Consider the following 18,883-nt stretch of genomic DNA (forward strand, 5'->3'; position numbering starts at 1 on the left):
CCAACCCCAGGACCTGTGCTCTGAATAAATTGCATTGGTCTGCCAGATCCCTTACTGCATCACTTGAGAGACAGAGAATGAGATAGATGGAGAAAGATGGAGAGAGAGAGAGGATGCTGCCAGTGTGTTCTCCCTGGTCTGCATTAAGTTCTTTTGTCAGCCAACACTGAGCAAAAAACGACTCCACGCAGCCAATTTTAGCTCTACAAAGGTGAGACAACTCATGGCAGCCGATGAGTCATCTTTATGTATGTTTCTGCGTGGATATCTCAGACTATCATTAGCGATTTCATAATGTACGCGTGTGACTTTGCTGTCTGACTGTGAGTAGAAATGAGAGACCAGCTACTCTCTCTCACAGATGTAGGCAGTGAAATTGTCATTGTCAGAATGTAACCGGCGCATGTACGTTAGCAAACTCACATAGTCTCATGTGAGTATCGAAAGGTTAATAAAGCTTAAATGAAAAAAGCTTAATTGAGAAAGCAAATTAAATTCTCCTTGCTGACAACATGGGTTGCTATGACTACAGTAAAGGAAGACAAAAACATACTTTTCAAAGGTAAAATGAAAATATATGGCCACGCCTTGACTTTCAACTGCCTAATATCACTTTAGTAGTTTGGTTTGATTGTTTTTACATTCATTTTAATTGGTTTCTTAACACAATTGCACTTGTGCAATGTTGCCATTAAGGCACAGCTCAGTGTCTCTTTCTTCCTTTCCTTATATCTTTCTTTTTATTCCCTCTCTTTGTGTAAATGTTTAACCTTCCTTGCCCCCCCTTCCTTCTCACAAAATCTGCAAAAGAAAAAGAACAAAAGCACAAACGAATTATACAAAGAGATTAGTTAAATGCCTGAGTGTAATCATGCAATGTGGCTGTCAGTCAATTTCAGTCAAAGAAAGCAATGACTCTCTCTACTCTCTCCCATGTCAGCACCATTCAAACACTATACAGAAATTACTGCTATATTGTTTACCTCTTTTGTATTCTTCCAGCTTGTGAATCGAATATGTAATTTTCTCTGCATGAACTAATGCATTGATACTTTGTAAAGAGAAGCAAACTGGCAGGCAGTCAGAGAAACAGAAAAGAATACTTAAAAGTAGGTCTGTCTCCAGTATGTTTTTTTTTACCCCAGATACTGATCTGAATAGTTTATTATCCAATATCTGCTGATACTTTGTCTGATCCAAAATTCATATTTACCTGCATACATATTATCCTACATAATAAAGCTGCAAAGTTACATTTATTAAGCAATTATTACAGCGATCTATATATGTTCATATATATTTTAAAGCTGAATTACTAAGCATTAAGAAAATCTGGGCTGTGTTCCATAATTTCCTGCTATATAGTGTATATTCTCCAATAGTGTTTTGTCAGATGTTCTTGGAGTGGACACTGCAGGAAGGTTTTGATAGTATTTAGGCAACTTATCCCCATTGCGGACAAAATCGAGGCACCATGCATGTGGAAAATGAAGGTAAAACAGTTGCAAGGCAAACATTTATTTATTCATGTTTTAGCCCAAAGCACCTTCAATACTTTGCTACTTAGCAGAAAGTGCTGGCTACTGTTGATGTCACTCTGCAGTTTACTTGCTTACAATGCGCTGCGTTACACAATAGTTCCACGGTTTTAAAGGACCACACATTACAGCTGAGCTACAGCTGGGATACATCTGGGATATAATAAATAAAATAATAAAATCAGTAAGGGATCTAAATCAATGAGGATCTGATTTTTGTATAGCCAAACGGATCCATAATAAAAAAGCCTTGACATGCCCGATCGGCTTGAGACATCCCTACTTGCAGACACACACCCCCACCCACACGCAAGCACCACACATACAAAATAGGCCTTTCACACACACATCAGGAAACAAACATAAGAATACTAGCACTCTCTCTCACACATATGCACACACAGAAATACAGACACTCACTTGTGCTGGTGAGTACAGGGTCTGGCTGGAGTCACAGGAGTTGTACGCTCCTGGAAGCGCAGTGGCTGCTGCATGTCGCATCTTCTTCATTCCTTCTCCCTTCTCTCCTCTGGAACCTCCTCTCTCCTTTCCCCCTGTTGTGCCTCCAGGCCCTGATCCAGCAGCGACTAGTCCTTTGTCCATCCTCGCACCCCCGCAGCCGGGGGCGCCCATGCAACAGAGGGTGCCCTGGGCCAGCTCCAGCTCAATTTCTGCATCCATCTCCGCCTCCTCTTGGGCCTCCTTGTTGGAGTCGTCCAGGTGCTTCATCAGCACAGCGACTACCACGTTGATGAGCACAAACTGGGCGGTGAGCACGAAGGAGACAAAGTACATGGGCGAGATAAACTGAAGGCTAGGATTGCAGGCATAGTCCACATCTGTGCTGTGGTCTGGTGGGCACTCCCGCAATGTGTCCTGGTGTCATAAAGGCAGAAGATGAGGAAAACGGTCAGGACAGTGTTGGTTAGGAGTAGAGGAAGAAGGGCAGTGTGAAAGGGGATGATCGAAGAGACAAAACAGATAAACCATCAGGAGTACCAGGTTTTTTGGATAAAGCTTTGTAAAGATACAGGAAGTGGACAAAATTACAGGATCACCTTAACATACATGAAATCTAATATAGCAGCCCTGCAACAAATACTATGTTTCTGAAGTTTGTAAAATTCAGTTTTTGGTGAGAGGTCAGAGTCTGAGAGGTGTTGCAACTTTTTGGTAATTTATGTGGCCATAGTTTTGTGTTGTTTTTGAAATGGATTGGATTTTACTGTAAGAAATGACACAATATTGTTTACATTTTACATTGTTAAGCAACAATGAAAAATTCCTTCTTTTACTATTGATAGTGGCAAAAATGCAGAGAAGACAAGACAAGATCTAAATGTCATCTTACAATGCTGTAAGCTCAGCCACACCACCACTGAATCAAAATTGCTATTTATATAAATTATAAAGAACATTATTATTATATTATTTATATTTAATTATTAAAGTAAAAGTACATTTAAAGTACATTTTAAGCAATAACAGAATGCATCATAGCTCATGTTAAAAAGGCTCTTTGTATTCATGACAACTTGTATGATCATCATACTCTTAATTGTTTTGCTTCAATGCAAAGAAACAGGAGGTATTTTTTTTCTTCTTCTTCTGTAGCGTTATTTTAGTGGTTTTCCACTCTGGTTAACATGCACACAGTGGAGTTTAGTCAGAGCAGAACCAAAGTGACAAGTGTTTTCTGGAGGAAGTACACATATCTCACCCAGGCTGTGACCACACATAACAATTTTAGCCCTCTGAGCTGAAGCTGGTCTTTTCTATCTAATTTGGCATGACATTTACACACTGTGCTCCTTCACACAACATCTCCCTTTTCTGCCTTCACTCCCTTTCCATCTTATGTCTTTACATATTCTTGTTCTTTCTTATTCCAAATCTCCAATTACTCTCACTCTTGCTGTCGTACCTCCCCCTTTTTTAATTTTTGCTGTAATTTTCCTTCTAGGGAGAAAGCATAATAACTGGTCACTTCTTTTAACGCCCTTCCCATCCTCCCTCTTATTACAGTTCGCTGGAGTCTCCTTTTCTCCCGACTGCCCTCTTACCTATCTTCCTCTCCCTCATTATTTCCTCGCTTCCCTATTGTCACTGTATGGCTAATTACCACTCTGTCTCACCTGCTTCTTAAAAAACCAAAGTAGGTCTACCTCTCTCACAGTCCAGGTAGAAATTTGACAGCTAAAATGACAGAGATTTACTCTGAGAGGTAGCATCTGTGGCCCGCTGGTTTGCTTCATGGCCCGCTACCATCCACACTGCCTGTATCCAGTGTGTGTTTAATGGTCCACGCCTGACACGCTCCAGCATAATCTCTATTCCCCTCACAGCCTCACAGGTGTGCGGAGGAGTGGTCAAAGCTTCTGGATGTGTGTTTAGGGGAAATTGGAGTTTTGCGTGTGTGTGTTAATGTGTGTCTGCAATGAGGCACAGTTACTCCCCTGCCCATCAGTAAGTAAATCTGTGCTCCCGGTGCTGAGCAAACACATTTCCTTTTCATCAGCAAGCATCACTAGAGTGGAAGATAGGATGGATGAGAGAACTAGAGGAGGAGTTTGTCTCTCGTCTCTCTCAGACCATCTCCTCACTGTTTTCTCTAGTTCTGTATTTGTGCCATTTTAAAACACAAATACTAAGCAAGTTGTATGAAGTTTGTCTATTACCCTGTGTACCGCAGGCTTTGTACACTATGTTTTGGATGTAACTTTGTACCTTCATTATGCCATTCCAGTTGTCGCCCGTGGAGACTTGAAACAAGGTAAGGAAGGCCATGCCAAAGTTCTCAAAGGTAGCGTGACGACTCATACCCTCACAGGGGTAGTCTTCATTACAAACTGAGGATGAGAGTAAGGTGGGTGGATGGGGCAAGAGAAGAAGTTATCGGGTCACAGATAAGAAAGAGGTGAGAGGATAAAGAGAAAGAGAAAATGGAACAGGAAGGGAGCAGGGATAACAAAAGGAGAAGAGACTTGTGAATTTGAACACTCAACATGTCATTACTCCCAAAAACCACAGAAGCATGCACCATTTCTGCCACTAAGCTGCCTGGTTGACTGTCCAAACAAGCCAACTCAGTGTAGACACAGTCTGTTATCAAATCAATAGCACTCTATTTGTCTTTGAGCTTATATCCCAAGATAATCTCTGGAATGGCCTCAGGAAAGAGACTCTTGCATTTGCCACTAATCCTTTCTCCTGCCAAGCTCCTATAGGACGCAACGTTGCCACTGGCTGCAGCTGCAGCACACAAGGGAAATGTGACTTCAATGTGGATATTTTAGGACAGAGTACTCATGTATCAGAATACTGGAGAGTGGGTTGATTCCCTAATGGCTGTCTGACTGCAGGAGAGAGAACTGATGAAAAGGAAAAAAAGGATGGAGAGGAAAGAAGGAGATTTTCATAATAAAGTTAATACAAGTCTGCTTGCTTTTATTTGCACAAGCTGAGTTTACTATAATGAGTACGAAAACAGACAATGACATACAGTATGTTGATTTTTAATCACCTTACTATATGATGATGATGTGGACAATATGCTGTTCAACTAGTTGGATAATCCTTTCATCTCAATATTACTGCAAAACAGTATATATGAGACAAAAGGATGAACAGAAACTAGTGAAAGAGCATATTGTCTGAACATCATCACTATAGGTGTGCCACATATGTAATGGTGCATATTTAAAGTCCACAGGAAGCTAGGAGTTATGGCTTGCCAGAACCCCTATTTTAATCATTACATTGGCCTAAATATCCAAATAGTTTTTTCATAATAAATAATCATGTATCATCAAAGTTTCAACAAATTATCTTGTCTTTATTGTTACTGGTGCAGTGGCAAGTGTCTCTTAATACAATCCTATATCACAGCGTTGGTTCTCTTGAGTCTTTAGAAGACTCTAGTTTGTAAATTATAGTAGTTAATAATTTTCTTAACATTGGTTTTGTGTGACCGAATCCTTTGTAGCATTGCAACTGGTGCACTTACCAAGTTCTCCAAAAAGCTCTACTCCTAAGGCGGCGTAGATGAAAAACAGCAGCATGAAGAGCAGGCCCAGGTTACCCACCTGCAACACACACACACACACACACATACCCACACACACACACACACACACACACACACACACACACACACACACACACACACACACACACACACACACACAGGAGAACTTCTTACCATGCACATGTTGTAAACCATCTGACAGCATTCTAACTTCTGCAACAACTAAGTACTACCTAAACAGCTATAGCTTATGGCTATGTTTTACAGTATGCTCTGGCTAGGTTATATACTCATTAGCTAATGCACAGGACTTGTTCTTTTTTAGTGAACAGCAATACAAATCCTTAAACGCTATTCTCATTTGGACACATAATCTTAGAACCAATACAAAATGAAGTGTCTTCAAACAACAAAAAAATCAAGAAGTCATTGCTAATGGGACCTGCGATAAATCAGCTATAAACTTGCTTGCCTTGCTTGCTTGAATGTAATTCAACCGTATTTTAAATTCCATGTATCATTTTCTAATTTTCAGGTTGAAAATTTGCAAAGATGCATAGTGAATATTGTTAATACTGCTATTGAACAAATTAGCAGAAAATACAAGGAGTTATGGGTGTGCTTTAAAAATGTAACATAGGACTCCAACTTGCTTCTAGCATGCTCCCATACCCTGCTTAGTTCTGCAAACCATGGCAGGACTTCCTCTGAGACTTTGATACAACTGAACCCCTGATGCTGAATTTTTGAGTTTGGGGGTTTGGGACTTGGCTTGGTTCCACCACAAAACAGCCTTCGGTTACCACAACTTAACAGTGATGATGATGTTGCATGGTAAACACTCAGGGCAAAATCTAATCCCATTATAGGGATACAAAACCCAGTCTCCTATTCACTGTCTTTAACACTCTGCCAACAACACTGCTCCACTGGGAATGAAGAAATGCAATGACAAATAGTTACTATAATTATACTCCATGTGTTCTAAAGTTTTTCAGGGGAAAGATACTTGCAATTTGCTGTTTACTTTGTAAAGTTCAGTCTAGGAACAATGCATCAACATTATGACAATGACAGAGCTTATTCTAAAGAGATTACACATAGGCTCCAATACAACTTAAGTTTATTAAAATAAATTATGTTGAGATACTTGTGACAGAGGCTTTTAGGCTCTGTTCGAAGCAGGGTTTGGGTGGGCTACAATGATGGCTAACTGTAAAAGAAAAATCATGGTGAAAAGGAGTGTTTTGATAAAAATGCCTGGTTTGGAAGAAAAGCTCTCAGTAAATAGGAGCCAAGTGAAACGATTGTGATTGTGATTGAAATTAAATTACATTAAATTGAACTACAATGACATTTCAGAGCAATACCATTTCTAGCAAAAGAAAAGTTTGCATTTATTAGAAGAACCTCTCTTATAATCAAGGTTTAAATATATTTGTTTATGTGTCTTCTCCTCTCCTTTAAAATTCACCACAATGATAATTGATATTGCAAAATCAGCAGAAACTCTGTAAGAATATTCCATTACTTACATTTTAATGCTTAATGAAAGAGCTGCAGGAGGTGGTGAAAAAAGAACACAATATCTGCATGCATATAACACAATAAAAATGTTTAGAAGTATCTACATTAGAAAGTTGTTAAAGTTTACTTTTGATGTAGACAAATATGCCCCATTACATGCAGTACAGTCTGATAAGTCCCTTTGGACTGAACATAATGGAAGTAATTGTCATACGACCTGCCTTTTTAGTGCTGTAATAATTTTACATGTGACTGTTCTGGGGTTTGCCTCAAGTACATCTCTAAGTTAGTGCTATTCTGCGTGGTGTACTTAACAATCTGTGCTTCATAGTGGCCTGAGTATATGTGGGATCCAGGATAAGGATGAATGCACTTTTGAGAAAGACAAGTTTTACCAAGAGGGAGTGTATTCCATGCAGATGTATATAACAATAACTTACCCTCTACCGGATGAAAATAACCACGAGCATTACTATTTGTTTGAACTAGTTTTTGGACTAATGTCCAAAGATTTTGCTCTCTTTTATTATTTCAATTATTTATTTTGAAAAGAAAGACAGAGACCAACATTATATAAATTTTTAAAGATACACACAAATAGTTTCACACTCTGACACCTTCCTAAAGCAAAAATGTGTCCACATCTGCCTAACACTATTCTGGGGGTTTCTCAGCCATTCCCAGAGAAGAGATAAAACAACTGGCTCAACTTTAGTGGCAACATGATATAGGCTATTACTGTTAATGAATGGTGTGTTGCAGCCATTTTGCATCAGTTGGGTAGGAGAGGATAATGAAGGATGCTTGTGTGAAAAATGACTTTGTCTTACTGCGTCTTTGTAAAGACAAGCCATAAAAATGCATTTCTCTTAACATAACCATATGTAACCGTATGGATCCCTCATTACATCTCCATGTCCTGTCATGGCCTATTAAATATATAAACTGCTTGTGGAACTTGTGAAGCATTCACATCATGTTTAATCTCAGGAATTATTATTCTATTAGATATCTGTCCATGTGTGCCATGATGGCATTATTCATATTCCTGGCCTTCTTATACCAATAGCAGTGTATTTTCCTGGTCCTTGGTTCAGCTGTATCCTGAAGCCTTTGTTAAAATGTCAATATAGTCCTCACTATCCTATGTGATGTAATGAAGAAATGTTGGCAGGTTGCCATTTTATTTTCACAGTGAAATGTAGTGTAATATCACCTCAGGTTAATCTCTCGCCAGGTGTAACGCTTTCACTCTTTCAGTACCTCAATATGCACACACACCCATACACACAGAGAGTGAGACCTCCTGGAACTGTTTAATTAGCCCTAGTTTTAATTACCTCCCCCTGGTGCCCTTGGGATAGAGCAAAGGGCGCAGTGTTAATGAGAGGGAGATCAATAGAAAAGAAAGACAAGGAATCTGTTCTCCCTCACCTCTGCCTGCCCTCCTTTCACCACACCACCTGTTTCCCTCTGTTTGCTTCATCTCACTTTTGATGGTCAATGGGTCAGAGTGTGTGCCTGTGTGTCCATAAATGAGGCTGTTCACTAGTCTTTGTACCTAACCTGTCTGTCTAGACAACTGTCTTTCTTTATAGGAATAGTTTGACATTTTGGGAAATCCGTCTATTCGCTTTCTTGCCAATGGTTAGATGAGAAGATCGATACCACTCTCACATCTGTATGGTAAATATGCAGCTGGAGCCAGCTGCTGGTTAGCTTAGCTTAGTTTTTATACATAGGTTTTTGTATGTATTAAACCAACGAGATATAACCTGTTAATTATTTAGGTGTCAGTAGGCAGATTTTGTTACCTTTGGACAGAGCTAGGCTAGCTCTTTTGAGTCTTGATGCTAAGCTAAGCTAACCGGCTGCTGGCTCCAGCTACATATTTACAGTACTTTACAGACATGAGCTTGCTATGAATCTTCTCAACTAACTCTCTGCAAAAGAGCAAATAAGCATAATTCCAAAAAAACTATTGTCAAGTTTTCACAGGTAAAGTAATGGGGATGGCATAGTTCTAACTAATGCGCTAAGAAAGACACCAACGTACAGTGAAGCTTTAGGCAAAGATAACTGATTCATAAACAGTGGGACACTGATGAAGACAGAATTTTGAGGCAGCACATGAACACGTATAATGACATTTAAATATAACCTAGATATTATATTGACATAACAAGAACTTTATATCTGTTCTGTTGTCTCCAATTTTATTCCTAATTCCACTTTCAGTCAGTAAGAACAGTGAGCAAATATGCATTCTGGGAATGCATATTCCCAGAATAAACTCTCAGTGCACTGGAAACTTTCAGTGCACTGGAATGATTTCAACACTGGGACGGCCTAGAAACTGTCTGACTCTGTGGACATTTCACCACCAAATGAACTACAGACTGGTTTTAAGAAGCCCCCACTGTTTCTAGCACACTGTGGTCGCAGTGGGAGTCCGGGTACTCTCCATGGTGCTGAAAGTGAAAACAAGACAAAGCCTATGTGTGTGCACACACCACGTGTGTGTGCCAGTCTACCAGTCTGTGGCATGAATGAGTCATCTATTGAGTTGCCTACAGGCCAACAGAGAAAGAGAAGGGGGGGGGCTCATACCACCCTGGCTATTGACTGAGACTAGCAAACTCTCTCTCTGGGAGTGTGGAGTCTGTGAGGAAAAAAAGAGGGAGAGACAGTGTGTGTGTGTGTGTGTGTGTGTGTACCTGAGGCAGGGCTTGGACCACCGTATCCAACAGGGCTCTCATTCCTGTCGCCATCTTCAGCAGCTTCAGCACTGTGTGTGTGTATGTGTGTGTGTTGTGTGTGTGTGCGAGAGAGAGAGAGCGAGAGAGAGATTTTAAGTGTGGACATTTAGGGGGAAATCCCTCAGGTTCAATTACAGAATAAATGGAAAACATTAAACTGTGTAAAGGTCAGTTCTTTATTTACACCTTGTGCAATACACACACACACACATACACACACACATGCATGTGTGTACACACAAAAACACCCCTTTAGACATTAGCTGCTATGCTACAGCTAACTGACCTGTAAAAGTTGTTTACAGTTTCAACAGTTATATGTTAACTCACCAGCAAGACCAGATCAATATTCTACTTCATTGAAAGGATTAACAGGAAGTGAATCTGGGATAGGATTTGTGAGTGAGAGTGTGTGTGTGAGTATTCTACACTTGTAATATATGTACCTCGTGCTATCCTAAGTACTCTCATGATCCTGATGATAGTGGGGTTGATGGGCAGGGCAGCACTGATCTCAATCTCCTCCAGGGTGATGCCCATCACTGACAGAAGTACAATGGCCAGGTCCAACTGGTTCCACCTAGCACAAGCAAACACAAAGGCATTGCACCAAACATGCTCACAAAGCAAATATAAACACAAATGCACTGGCATACTGGCAAGTTCATACATGTTTTACATACATGTTTAGAAAAAGATGAAGTCACAGTTACAAAATACAGTTGTTCACTTGTTGGCTCCTACCGTGAGTCGTACACTCAGGGCTGTCTGAAAAGATCTGTGCCTTACTACATAAGGAGGCATGTAGTTAATTATCAGATAACTTTCATCACATTACTCTTTGAAGATCTACACATTTCTACCAGTGATGCTACAGTGCCTCATCCCCAAAAGCCCTCAATAAATCCATCATGTGCAGCACAATGCTTCACAGACAACAAAAAAGGCTTGAGGACAGATGGGAAACAGATGTTGCCAAATCAGATGAATATGGTAGGGAATCAAAGAGTTTGAAGCCACCATAGTCATTGCGACACCTGACTTATGGGCAAGTATTTTGACCTATGCCACTTTTGCAAGCTTCCTGGTATGTTTAACCTTTATCGCCTCATGTAATTGCTTCAGGAGGTATTCTAGTCCTCATTTATCTTCTGACTTTTTGGAAGAGCGTGAACAAATACACATCTTTTGTGAAATCATCAAGGTGGGCTTGAAACTGTGTGAGTTTTTATGGAAAATGGTAAATCAGGTTCACATCTGATCTGAGACCACATAGCAAGGCACCCAGAGCGCTAAAACATTTGGCACTGCCAGTTCATTTGTCAGAATGCTTGCCAAACTCTCTCATTTAAAATGACAATGACAACAGTGTATCAACCGTTGCCCGTGACTCATTATCATCATGCACATGATCATGTTTCCGTCTGTTGTCAGGGCCTGCCTGACTGTGGGTCTACTTCTTTTTTTTGTTTTGTTTCGGTCTTACCCACCTTTTCACAGTGGCAAAAGATGGCGCATCATCCTCTATGGTTGCAGCCACACAGCCCTTTAAGACTGAGGACGACAGCTGCCTTTGTTTATATTTACAAAATAATGTTCCTTAATAACACATCAATGTCATAGAAAAAATCTAGCTCACCCGGTAAAAATGCACCCGTTACTCATCAAAAGGTTGAATTAAATGTGTGTTGGACTTTCATATATCCTACACTGTCATCCTCAGAACTTTGTGGCCTGCCACACATGCACACATACAGTACACACACATACCTGCAAACTTACTGTACATGGTGGCACATGTGGCTCTGTGTTTGTGTGTTACCTGCTACTCCATTAACCCAGTTGTAAAGCTGGCCTGAGAGTCACCCCAGCCTATAAATCATACTATGCACAATGACTGCTCACGGCTGTTGCTGACACTACATAAAAAGAGACAAAGTGGCGGCTGATAACCGTGTGATAAATTCACTCTATATCCGCCCATCTCTTTCTCATTTCATCACTCATTTGTCCTCATCCTTTTTTGTCTTTTATCAATCCAACTTCCCCTCCTATACATTATCTGTCTCTTCCCCATCTCTGTCTCTCTTCCTCTGCCACCTTATCTCTCTCGCTCTAACCCGTTTCTCCTTATCCTCTCTCTCTCTCTCCTCTTTCTCTTCACTAACTAAAATAGGTCAATGACAACATTAAACTACCATCAGTGTTATATAAACTCCCAAATCTGTTTCTGCCTTTAATTAGTCACCACATATCCCTGAAAAGAATAAGGCATCAGTCTCACCATGCACATTTGGGTGAGTGACAAATCAATTAGTCTGGGCTCTGAGTGAATGAATGTGGGAGTGAACAGACCGGTGCTGAGGTGTGTTTCCCATGGAGGTCAAACAAAGGTGAGTACAGTAAGCTGGAGAAATGGAAAGTGCAGTAGTATCACATGCAGATAACTAATAGACAATTTGGTTTTGTTAAGCAGAATGATGCTGTAGTTTAACAGTTTATTTTCAATCTGTCCTATATTATTTCACCCAATGAATTATTACAATGAAAAATAACTTGATGGAATAAGTGAATGAAATAATGATTTGATGGTGACCAAAGAAAGCTAAATACCATAAAGAAAACTATAAACTCTTGCTTCTTGCTGTGATAATGAGGGCATTTCAGTAGGTTGTCTTTGACAGAACTGATCATGTGAGATAATTGCCATGAAATCAACTTAATAACAGAATGCCTCAGAGACAGCTCACATATTTCAACACATTTCATAATCCTCTATATAGTCAAAGCTGTTATTCCCTATTCCATTTATAATGATCAAAGCAAAAGGCGGTACAGCCATTACACTTTGAACTAAATAACTGTTTATTGTGGCACTATTTATATTATACGTTAATTCAAGAGATTATGGCATGTGCCTAGAGCCCTGTCGCTTTAATGTTTAATTTTCACATCAAATATGTGATAAGTGACTGAGCTGAATAGACAAAAACATAGGGTGATATTTTTTGGTGACATTAAATCTCCAACTGTTTTGAAATGTTGAAATTGCGTTTTCAGGCTAGACACTAAAAAGGCCATAAGAAAAGCTGATTAACAATCCCTTCAGGTACAGTGAGTACAGTTTACCTCGGGGCAGCAGATTAACAAATCCCACAGTGGATGGAGGGGTTTTGCAATGACACCAAGCTGTCTTGTATTAGAATTATACATGTGTACATAGTGCTACAAATAAGCATATAGATACACTTACATGCAGACAGCCAACATACAAGGTATAAACACACACTGTACCTTTCTTTGAAGAAGCGGCGAAAGCCGAAGGCGATGAGTTTGAGTACTGATTCCAGCACAAAAGTGGAGGTGAAGAAATAGTTGCAGTACTTCAGGGCGAGATCTAGAGACTGGAAAGAGAGAGTAAAAAAAAGGGGCGTGTGTGTGTGTGTGTGTGTGTGTGTGTGTGTGTGTGTGTGTGTGTGTGTGTGTGCATGTGCAATGGGGTAGGGTGGCGTATCATCGGCATCAGCAGGGAGAATCTGTAGAACTAGAATTGTTCCCATTGTTTGTAGAGTAAAATCAAACATGCCAGAGGCAAAAATATAGAGCATCTTCCATTCATGGCACCACAAACACTCACATATTATGTCCCCTAGCAAACACATTTTTAAGCTAAATTCAAATCAGCAGTGCAATCACAGCTCCTTTGTATGAACTGCAGCTATTCACAACACATGCTACAGGGCATGGGTACAGTTTCATGGTGGTTGACCAGTCAGTGGTATCATTATGTTTTTTTAATATGCTACTGCTACTGAGAAGTGAAGCCTTTATGTAAGAGCTGTACAGCCACAAAGATTTGACAGACATTAAATTAAACTAAATTAAAAATGTTGTCCATATTTTGCAGAACAGGTGCTTTAGGGGAAGTCAGAGCTAAATTGCACAAATCTCTAATTATTTAAGTAAATGCAAGAATGCAAGGTGCTTCCCACATTTATCATCTAACTTGCATCCACAGACACAAATACACAACTGGACCTGTGCCCACTGCACTCCCTAAACATGACACACCAATTTGTTCTTACACTCCTATACAACCACCAAATACACATCTTTGCACACACAGGTGAACATTCCTTCTTACACGAGGTTGATTGTAGTGCTCTAAGGACATGGTGATGACGTTGATGCAGATGATGAAGGTAATGATGAGGTCCAGGTAGTGATTTGTGCACAGTGTGTGGATCATCAGGCGTATGTGGCCATAGCTGGCATAGTAGGGCAGCTTTTGGGCTTCTGTTGGTAGAAACATATATCAATGAAGCTTTTAAACATATTAAATTTGTATTTGTATCTGATAGAGGTATTTTCTGATGTTGGGGTTATTTCTAAAAAAAAATATTGTTCTTAGTTAAATAAAGTATAGTGTGTACTCTGCAGTGATATAAAATACTTCTCATGATATACAGTGATCATTCAAACATTCAGGCTATTTGAAATATAACTTATATTTAAGCCAAATCCAAACAAACTGCTCCTGATGCTACTTGAAATGTACAACAGATCATCTTTTTTTTCCAGGGAAGACTTGCCCTACACTGAGCGTTTGGAAATACAAAATTTGATCAAGCCATAATCACTATCAACAGAAAATAATCTCAAATTGCAGATCACTTTAGCAATTATGAGACTTGCTGTTTGTGTGTTTATTATTATCTGTCTGTCCCCATTTCCATTTCTCTTTCTTTCTACAGCACAAATTTCCATCAGAGCTCTACATGCTAATAGAAAGTGATTCTTGTAAAGTGTCATAGTAACAATAGCGGTAGATTGAGCAATTCAAGCCCTTGTTTTCAGGCACTTTGTGTTTTTGTATCATTTTATCTGGTTGTTTGTAAGAATTTTTCATCTCATTGTACCCATTGCCTCTTCTTTCTTACTGTACCCCTCCCTTTTAACTCTGTATCACGCTATTCCTGTCTCTTCCTTCAACTGTTCATGTGCCTCTGTTTTATTATTTCTCTTCCAGCTTTTGACCTACTCCATACTCCTTCTATGCCCTCTTTGCTATCCTGTCATTCCTCTCTTACTTCTCCTCTTCTTTTCCATGCGCCGCTGACGCTTCTCCTCACGCCTTTTGGCCTCCTCCACCTCCTGGTGCTGGCGACACTTGTGGAAGTTCTCCACCACCACGCCAACAAACATGTTGAGGACAAAGAAGCTGACGATGAGGAGGAAGGAGATGAAATACAGCAGCATCCATGGGTTGTTGTTGGTCACCGGCTGCAGTTGAAGTGGTGTGTTTGTTCATGATGTGATTTGATATAAAATGATGTGAAAGAAGGAGGTGAGAAACAAAATATGAGAGGGAAGGAGAAAAGGATTTAGCCAGATAGAAGATTGCTTCTTATGAAAAATTGTTGTTGTGCAGCTTATATGCGGGTACCTGTTGGTCTACACCCACAGCATCCAGTCCGTGATACATGATGTTGACCCAGCCGTCTTTGGAGGCTAGTACAAACAGGGACATCAGAGCCTGGACAACAGCGGGCAAAGAACAGAAAGGAAAACTGTTATCCTTATTTTAAGGAGAAAATTTAAAAAAATTGTTGCACACTCCTATGACAAACATAATGCACACCAGATGTGCAGATAAGACACACGTGACACTAACCTGTCCCAGGTTGTCAAAATTGTACTTATGATGGACCCACTTGTAGTTGGCTTGCAGACAGTCAGACTTGTTGGTGATGTTTTTGACATCAGGGCCAAAGCAGTAGAAGAACTTGCCTTTAAATAGCTGTCAATATAAGAACAATGAGACCAAGCTTTTGATGCCATCTGACTACTTACATAAAACATAGAAATAATCCTTCGTAGGCCCCTCCGATGATATGAAAGGGTGCTCTTGAGTGAAATAATGAGCTGGTCAAAGATCCTACAAGCTGAAAATGTTGTGCAGTGATGAAAGAAGTAGGAAGACAATGAGTGTTTGCTTAAGAAAGAAATGCATGTGCATGTTTACTTCAAAGCTATTAAGAGGGAAAGGGAGGGAGAGAATTACATTTTTAAAAAATCACAGTAATGGGCAGGAAACCATAGCACACACAAATAGACTGCGTTATTTACAACGATTTCTATGCATGTAATATCCTTGACTAAATAATGTATGTATGTAATTGTGTTCCTTGTTTCCTACCTGTACCCCAAGAATGCCAAAGATGATGAAAAATGCACAACAGATGAGGACAATGTTGCCAATGGGTTTGAGGGAGGTGATGAGGGTCTCCACCACCAGCTTCAAACCTGGAGCTCTGCTAATCACCCTGAAGAGGGGAGAGGGGTAAGAGGAAAATAAGAAAAACAAATAAAAGATAGAGGGAGTAAAAAACAGGAAGTATATAAGAAGTATATTTAGTATAAACTGTATTTCTGGTTATTCACTATCTGTGTATCATGGGCAACATCTTGTTTTGTCATTGATCCAGTTTAACATCTTTAAAATTGCACTGATAAGCTAAACGACAAAACATTTATTGAAGTGTATATATTTGATTAATTATGGTTACATTTTCTGCTGTTTGGGAACAGAGCATTGCTCCTTAGTCCTTTTGTTTAAGAACAACATTTTGAACTTGTGAAGATAAAACTGTACAGACAAGGTGCAGAGCTGCCATACAGAACATGATAAACAGCAGATGAAAATTACCTACAAAAACAGTAAAAACATTTTTTTTTTTTAAATTGCAGGGCTTCGGCCATACCTGAGGGGACGCAATGTTCTGAGCAGCCTGAGTACTCTAAGCACACCCAGGATCTTGGCCCCACCCGCCATGGACACAACAATGTCAATTAAAGACACAAAAACCAGGAAGCCATCTAGAATGTTCCAGCTGCTCCGCAGATAAGCCTGTTCACCCACATACAGACCCATGGATACCACCTGAAGATGAGAGAAAAAAAGAGGTGAAGCAGCATGTGGACTAAACTTGCCACGTAGCCACTTAAACACCATTACAAGACATTTGTATATATTGTCTGTTTCTGAACTAGCTCTGTCAAATGTGAAAAACTATAAATGTGTAGCATAAAAAAAGTTGAAACTAAACTGAGCAAGAGGATGAGAGATGACATACAGACAAGAAAAGTCATCAGCAGCTATAGGACAACAGGTTGATGACACTAACAAGACATGTCACACACTCAACCACAAACACACACACACAAACACACACACACAGACGTACGTACATACACACCTACCAAGAGGGCATCAAGAGCAGACATGGACTTTATCTGCCATACACATACAATACGTGCATGCACAAACACACATCAACAGAAAATTAGAAAAAAAACCCAAAAAACAGAAAAAACACACTCAGTAAATGGTACCTATGGTTAATAATGACATACACACACTTGCAAGTGACACACTGACGCACCATGCATCACTGTAAAGAGCGCACAAGAAACAGTTACTGTAATATCCTTTGGTGCAGTAACAATGTCCCGATGCCTTTATCTTTGCTTGTAAAAGGTTTATTGCGAAACAATTTGACATTTGATGGTACTTCACTCCTCTGTGATTTCAAGAGTGAGGGATGGATAGGAATTTCAATACGTATGCACACAGCTGGATTTTGTGTTTTGCAAAGCAGCAGTGGGAGCATCACGCCTGCTTGGTCAAAAATCTGCAACTGACATTTGAAGCTGTTTGCCAAGTATCTGGTAAAGCTTCAGAGGGACTGTGGGGGTTAGTGTGCAAACATATCAAGATGGTTGAAAGATCAGTGCCTGGCAAACATCTTAGGTCTGAATGCCAAAATGTAAACTGAATGTAAAAAACTTCAAAGTACGAATTGAGTTCACAATTCTGATTATATATTAATGTATAATCGAATATAGAAAAAGTACAGGAAATAGCATTGCTTATTCATACAACTACAATCATTTGAACTACTTTTTTGGAAAGTGCTACATTGTGTTCCAAAGCTGCCTCCTAAAATAACACTCTAAAAAGTTCTGCAACATGCTGACCAATTCCTCAGCCCTGCTGTGCTGTGCTTTTTATGTAGCTTCATCTTGTACACAGCATTAAAGTCAGTGGTGGAGTCCTACGGAGAGATAAATGCTACACAAACAAACACACATCAACACACATTACAGAGATACACAAGGCTCAGACAGACAGAAACACAGAGGGAGACATGTACGGCTCGGCCAGGGGGCTGACAAGTCTGTGGCTCCTTGACAGGTTGTGATTGGTTAATAATTGATGGCCTACTTGTGCCAAAGCCTTTTGCAGAGAATATAGACAGTGGCAAAGGGAGAGAGGGAGAGAAAATAAAAGAAAAGAAAAATGGATGGGGTAAGATCAAGAGTCTGAAAAAAACAGCCTGATGAGAAAAGTGGGACCCTAAGGAAGTGGAAATGCAAACTTAAAAAAGAAGCAGTCAACAACGGAGAGGACAGGAGGAAAGAGAGAGTGTGGGGGAGTGCTGGAGATGGACCGCATCCATAAGAAAAGACTAGCCACTAATTAATGACATTGCTTAATTGCTCTATTCTCCAAAGGAACATAGGCATTGCCAAGAAAGAAGGGTAGGGAAGGGGTTGGACTCTGGGAGCACTGAGGCAAAGTCAATTCAGAGAGAGAGACAAACAGGGAGACACAGGAGAAGACAAAAAAGATGCCTCTGTGTAGTGCCTGCACACACTACACTCAGGAGGACTCATTAGTAGAAATTGAGAGACAGGTTGTAAAATGTTACCTTGAGTGTCATCTCGCTCACAAAGATGGCAGTAAAGATGTAGTTGGAGATGGTGAGAAAGACTCTTTCCTGGACAGACAAACAGGAGGAGGGAGAGAGAGGTGATGGGGCAATTAGGGGTAGTAAAACCTTACTTGCTGCACTTTTTAGATAATAGAATTAAATTAATCCCCGGAAAATACAACAAGCTACCGTGCAAAGACTGCAGACGGGAGATGTAGCTTCTACACACACATGCACATTTACACATTTCAGGTG

General features: G+C 40.0%; 1 protein-coding gene across 3 annotated transcripts in view; it reads right to left on the reverse strand.

Annotated features, from left to right (window-relative positions):
- cacna1ia (calcium voltage-gated channel subunit alpha1 Ia) overlaps window positions 1–18,883 on the reverse strand; it is a 150,858-nt gene that overhangs the window by 15,160 nt on the left and 116,815 nt on the right. For all 3 annotated transcript variants that reach the window (XM_044180442.1, XM_044180441.1, XM_044180440.1), the window contains exons 20-32: window positions 18,626–18,694; window positions 16,616–16,794; window positions 16,051–16,177; window positions 15,526–15,651; window positions 15,298–15,387; window positions 14,942–15,134; window positions 13,996–14,147; window positions 13,146–13,255; window positions 10,298–10,431; window positions 9,810–9,880; window positions 5,545–5,623; window positions 4,266–4,387; window positions 1,959–2,414 (exon numbers count right to left, since the gene is read on the reverse strand). In XM_044180442.1, the coding sequence (XP_044036377.1) occupies window positions 1,959–2,414; window positions 4,266–4,387; window positions 5,545–5,623; window positions 9,810–9,880; window positions 10,298–10,431; window positions 13,146–13,255; window positions 13,996–14,147; window positions 14,942–15,134; window positions 15,298–15,387; window positions 15,526–15,651; window positions 16,051–16,177; window positions 16,616–16,794; window positions 18,626–18,694 (1,908 nt within the window). The remainder of the gene's footprint in view (window positions 1–1,958; window positions 2,415–4,265; window positions 4,388–5,544; window positions 5,624–9,809; window positions 9,881–10,297; window positions 10,432–13,145; window positions 13,256–13,995; window positions 14,148–14,941; window positions 15,135–15,297; window positions 15,388–15,525; window positions 15,652–16,050; window positions 16,178–16,615; window positions 16,795–18,625; window positions 18,695–18,883) is intronic.

The sequence above is a fragment of the Siniperca chuatsi genome, linkage group LG21 (assembly GCF_020085105.1).
Source record: "Siniperca chuatsi isolate FFG_IHB_CAS linkage group LG21, ASM2008510v1, whole genome shotgun sequence".
Taxonomy (NCBI): domain Eukaryota; kingdom Metazoa; phylum Chordata; class Actinopteri; order Centrarchiformes; family Sinipercidae; genus Siniperca; species Siniperca chuatsi.